The sequence below is a fragment of the Vipera ursinii genome (genome assembly GCF_947247035.1).
Source record: "Vipera ursinii genome assembly, chromosome: 4".
Taxonomy (NCBI): Eukaryota; Metazoa; Chordata; class Lepidosauria; order Squamata; family Viperidae; genus Vipera; species Vipera ursinii.
The window spans coordinates 50,840,601-50,846,600 of NC_139514.1; the positions used below are offsets into that span (position 1 = coordinate 50,840,601).

The window sequence follows — 6,000 nt, forward strand, 5'->3', positions numbered from 1 at the left end:
AATCCCACAAGAAACCCCAGGTAAATCAGTAAATAATGAATATTATTAAAACATTTAGAATGGCAATTGAAAAGATACATGAAGCTGTATGATAAAATGATTTGTTTTTAAAGAATGGTTACAACACAAGAATGGGAAGAATTATGGACTAAATCTATAAAATGTTACACTGAATTATAACTTAAAGGAAAATTGGTATAAACTGTTCTACCTAGATAAAATACAACTCTGTTGATAATACCTGAGATAGACAAATCATACTATAACAAATGCTTGAAATGCCATGAAATAGAAGAAACTCTTTATTACATGTGGTGGACATGTAAAATAACCCCAAACTACTTGAAAGATACACAGAGTACAATGCAGAACATTGTGGAATTTAAATTGGTAATGAAATCACAACCTTTTTTACTAGATATAATCTCAGAAAAAACCATAATTTACTGAGATACGTGCTTAACATTTTGCTTAACATTGGGGGGAAAAATACGGTAATGACTATAGAATTGGGAATATTTTTATTTTTATCTGATTGGCAGCTTAAACTTTGAGAATATGCTGCAGCCCATTATGCTGCAGTGGCAAAATTAGTATACATACACAATAGAGGTTTAATCAAATTTAAGCAAGACTGGTTCCCGTACATATAATACAGCACACAGGATGGCAAATAGAAACACAGTATGGCTTCTAATGATATTATAAATTCTCATACCTACAAAAAGTGAATAGTTGGAAACCTGATAGTTTTTTTCTATTTTCTTTTTAAAAAAATATTTTTTAGTTTTTTAAATTCCTGTTAAATTTGTATTGCTTATCTACAGTATTTTTTCTTTACTTTTTTATTCACACACACACACACACACAAACACACACACACACACACACACACAGACATACAATGTATATGTAGCAATCATACAATGGAAATTTCAATACTAAGTAATCAGCTCAAAACTGAAAACTTCATTGAACAATAAATACTTCTACGTAATCTCAGCAATTTCTTTTTTCTAATATCCTCAGTTTTTTATGAAGACAAAAAATATGTTTATAATACTGATATCAAAGTGTAATTAATAGAATATTTTTTATTTTCAATACTCTTAACTTATCTAAACACGTCAATAATTTTATTAATACTGTACAAATATTGTATCAAAACATTAAAATGTATCAGGATTAACAACAATATAATGTGGGGAAGAATGATGGATAAAATAATCCATGGGAATAATTGGAAATTTGATCATTCACTTTTTACTGTGTTTAGGATTGTAAAAAATAATATCTCAACAAATATTAAAAGAAAATTCTTAAATCATACAATTGGAAGGAACCTTGATGTTCAGTTTTGTTTTTAAACATTTTCTTAGATACATTCTGCTAGATTGTTTACTGAGCATATTAAAAATAGATCAATAAGATCATTTTTAAATGTCCTCAATCACTGATGTAACATATTAACAAACTCCTTTGTATACAGTTAATAGATCTGTCATATATGGTACACATATACACTTGTCGTAATCATGGAAATACAATTCATGTATTTACAAAAACATTGCATTTTAAATTATGCATATAACTAAAGTAAATATACTATATTACAGTACATAAAGTGAGTTTAAGGCATCCTTTCTTTAAAAGTTTGGCAGGATATGGAATACTTCTTTGGTTATTTATTTTTCAAATTTATGTAGGTGTCTATCTCACAAAACAAATGACTCTGAGGAGTAGGCAACAAAGTTAAAAACATCATCATTCATTGATGATGATTAAAAATATTAAACCTTTTTCTAATAATATTGCTCATTTTTATTTGTTTGCATCATTTTTGTCTAAAGAATTAGTTATAAAATCTAATTTCTGATGTTCAGATCATCACATGTCTAAATCATAATTCAAAATTTATTCCTACTTTTAAAATGGAATTGTTTTCAATGTGCTTCTATCTGTAATCAGTACAATAATATTTGAATGTAATGCATTAAGATAGAATAACAGAGTTGGAAGGGATCTTGGAGGTCTTCTAGTTCAACCCACTACTCAAGCAGGAGACCCTATACAATTCCAGACAAATGATTGTCCAGCCTCTTCTTTAAAACTTCCATTGTTGGAGCATTCACAACTTCTGAAGGCAAGCTGTTCCACTGGTTTATTGTTCTTACTGTCAGAAAACTTCTCCTTATTTTTAGGTTGCCTCTCTCCTTGGTTAGTTTCCATCCATTGCTTCATGTCTTGCCTTCTGGTGCCTTGGAAAATAGGTTGACCCCCTTTTTCTTCGTGGCAGACTCTCAAATATTGGATCACTGCTATCATGTCACTCCTAGGTCTTCTTTTCATTAGGTTAGACATACCAAATTCCTGCAACCGTTCTTCATATGTTTTAGCTTCCATCCCCTAATCATGTTTGTTGCTCTTCTCTTTCCAGAGCCGCAACATTTTTTTTATATTGAGGTGACCAAAACTGGATGCAATATTCCACGTGTGGTCTTACCAAAGCCTTATAAAGCAGTAGTACTAACACTTCACATGATCTTGATTCTATCCCTCTTTTAATGTAATCTAGGATTGCACTGGCTTTTTCAGTGGCTGCAGCATTCTGCTGGCTGTTATTTAAGTGATGATCAACTAGGATTCCAAGATCTGTCTCGCAGTTAACTGCTGTTGAGCCAACAACATAGCTCCTATTCCAGTAGTTCTTGACATTTTTCTGGGAAATATAATTTATGCACATAGCTACAACATCTCTGGGTCATTTTTTCCTTATTATGAGATTTAATTATGCTTTTCTAAAATTTCAGTGCCTTTCAATAATAATTATCACACAACCATCTGCAGTAATTCCTGTCTTCTGGGATTTTACTAGTTACTAGTTATTTCTTTCATTGGAATGCATTAATTAAGCAAACCAGCATTACCTTAATTATTCTAGTTATTACTCCAATATGTTTCCTGGCATTAAATATGTATAATTTTGTTATCTAACAGGCTGAAGACTACGGGTAACTGAGTTTGCCCACCCTCAACCTACATGTTGATTAGAAAGATTTTTAATGTGGTTGACTGAAAAGTGGGGTTGATATATCAATACAGGAATAAGGAACATATCATTATGGGAATCTTTGCAAACACTGCATCTGTAACATATGATCTGAATATTTTATGTGGGATTAAATATGGTACTTAGATTTTTAATAATTTCTAATGAATTATATTGCAATTAATACTTCCCTGACAGTGGTTTTCATTAGAAAAATGAATGTTTTTAAAAGATAGGTTGGGATTGTAGTAGAAGTAACAGGGTTCATTGTATACTTATAAGTCCACTCTTACAACACTAGCTTTTAACCAGATTGTTTTAGAAGGTATTAGTCAATTCCAATTTAATTCCATCTTTAATGCAAACATTTTAATTATTTGCCAATGCAATCCATTATGCAAAAGCAGATTTATGCATTTTTCAAATATCTTCTCAAGAATGTTTATAAATTCAGAATTATGTGATTTTAGAATGAAATTTTAATAAACATCTGTGGCCATATGTGTGATACAGTTGGAATAAAAAGAGTCTGGAGTATTTTTCTGTTCTATAAAACAGCAACATTTTTATATCTACATTGTAAAGTGTACAATGAAACCTGCTGAAATGTTGAAATCCAGACTTTTTTTTAAAAAAAAATCTTTTTAGGGATATTATTCTCTAATTTAAAGGATTTATTAGATCAGTATACTTATATTTAAATGGTTTCCTTTACGTTTTGCCTGATATATCAAACGTGTTTTCCAGGACTAGAATATTTTGGGGGGGACTAGAATATTTGCTAGGAATTACTATCAAATATATTGATTTTGTAAACATATAGTAAATTGAATTGTGCAAATTTGGCAGTGGGAAATTCAGGTTCACAGAAAGACGTTTTTGGCTACACACCAATTTTACCTTTATGAGTTGACAAACAAACATGGTTATCTTTTACTAACTATTTTGTTCAGATTTACAAATATGAATAGTTTTGGAACAAGTACAATATAAAGTCAGTTTCAAATAAGGGAATAAATGGCCTGGCTTGCTCTGTAATTGTATAACCATTCAGACTCAGTGAGGAAACTGCTTAATGGAAGGTTTTCTTTTCCGGCTAGTATAAAATTAGAACGCCAATTTTGTGATTAAAAGTACCAGGCTAGAAACTGGAACACTATGAGTTTTAGTCTGTCAATAGACAAAAAAGGATCACAAAAGTCATCAAGGCTGGGTGACCTTTGGTCAGCCACTCTCTTTCAGTCCTAGGAGGAAGGCAATGGCAAGCCACTTCCAAAATTTTGCCAAGAAAACTACAAGGACTTGTCCAGAGTACTTGCCAGAAGTCAACATTTTTGCGCTCCCACAGGGAGGGCCTTCTCAGGGTACCGGCGGCAATCTTTTGGGTAACACCCAAGGGAAGGGCCTTCTCTGTGGGCGCGCCTGCCCTTTGGAACCAGCTGCCCGTAGAGCTCAGGACTGCCCCTGACCTTCGTTCATTCCACCGGGATCTGAAGACCTGGCTCTTTGAGCTTTTCGGCCAGGACTGAGAATTTTAATTGTAATTTTATTTTAATTGGGTTTTAATTTGAGTTTAATAGGGGTTTTATTTTATTCAAGGACTAAATTTAATTATTTTAATTGTTCTTAACTTTTGTAATTGTATTGTTATTTTAAATTCCTTGTGAACCGCCCTGAGTCCTACGGGAGAAGGGCGGTATATAAGTCCAATAAACATAAACATAAACATTGACTCGAAGGGGCACACAGAAAGTCTCAGGAAGGCTGTGTGCAACTCAAAAGGTACATTTCCCAGAAGAATTAAATCTTAACCTCCACATGCCTATAATGGAATAAATTAGCCTACATTTTTAATGTATCATGACTTGAACAATCATTGTTTATCAGAGTTAAAGGCTTGATTTTTATAGCATTCTGTAGATTATACTGAAATAGGAGCTATTATGACTAAAGGTAATTTATCTCCCTGTTATTTTATTTTATTTTATTTGTAATATAAAGAGCAACAGAAGCTTAGCTTCTACAGTATCTCAGGGTGGCTCATTTTATAATTTCTACATTGTAGAAACGGCCAAGATTTGTGTGTTAATAAATGAACGTTATGATACAACTTTTGTTACTTGGAGTAAAAAAGTTGTCCAAATGTGGAAACTGGTCTGAGATGTTGGAAATATTTTCTACACTGTATGATTTCAGTGGGCCACTGCCATTGAAAAGAGATGTGTCTAAAACAGCAACACGAGTAATCATGTTTTTGTCTTTGTATGACATCTTCAACTTGCCTGGGGCTCCATTGTCGCAGCTAGTAGAGATTGTTAAACTTTGCTGTTTTAATTGGCCATTATTCTCACTTCTTATCTGTAATTTTTGTAATCCCCAAATGGTCAAATATTTTGTCGTCAAGGGAATAGTGCCACAGAGTGAGAGTTTTAGATTGTGCACAGATGTAACATTGAACAGGATTCTCAACATATCACTTTCAGTGAACCAAATTACCAAATTATCGTAGTAGGTTTTGTCTACTGTATAGGGCAAAACAGTCTTACAGTTACAAATTAGATTTGCCAGGTTATAATCACAATCATTAATCGCATCAGGGGGACACATGCACTTACGAATTGTATTTTCTTTGGTAAAAATAAGTGTGTTGTTTTTTTCACGGCACATAAAACTGTCTACACAGAAGCTTAACAGACCAATCAAAAAGAGATTATTCCTGTGGGCTGAAAAAGCCATATTTTTTGTGGAGCTGATAGCTCTAGGACCCTCACTTACTTAAATCAGTGGAGGGGACATTTCAATCAGAAAACAGGTTTTGCTCCAAAGCAAAACAGCATCCATTTATATGTGGGAGTACAATGAAATGGTTGAGAGTTGGGATCAGTAGTTCTTGGAAATTTATTCTATCCTCTTTGCAGCACAGAAATGGATTAAACCCAAGCCGAAATCCT

At 32.7% G+C, this 6,000-nt stretch overlaps 1 protein-coding gene across 1 annotated transcript; it reads right to left on the bottom strand.

The window, feature by feature from the left end:
* Nucleotides 1-5,018: 5,018 nt before the first annotated feature.
* Nucleotides 5,019-5,785, bottom strand: EPCIP (exosomal polycystin 1 interacting protein; the record flags this gene model as incomplete). Its single annotated transcript, XM_083362820.1, has 1 exon — nt 5,019-5,785. The coding sequence occupies one exon, from the start codon at nt 5,783-5,785 to the stop codon at nt 5,135-5,137; it is 651 nt and encodes a 216-aa protein (XP_083218946.1). The 3' UTR covers nt 5,019-5,134.
* Between the last annotated feature and the right edge of the window lie 215 nt (nt 5,786-6,000).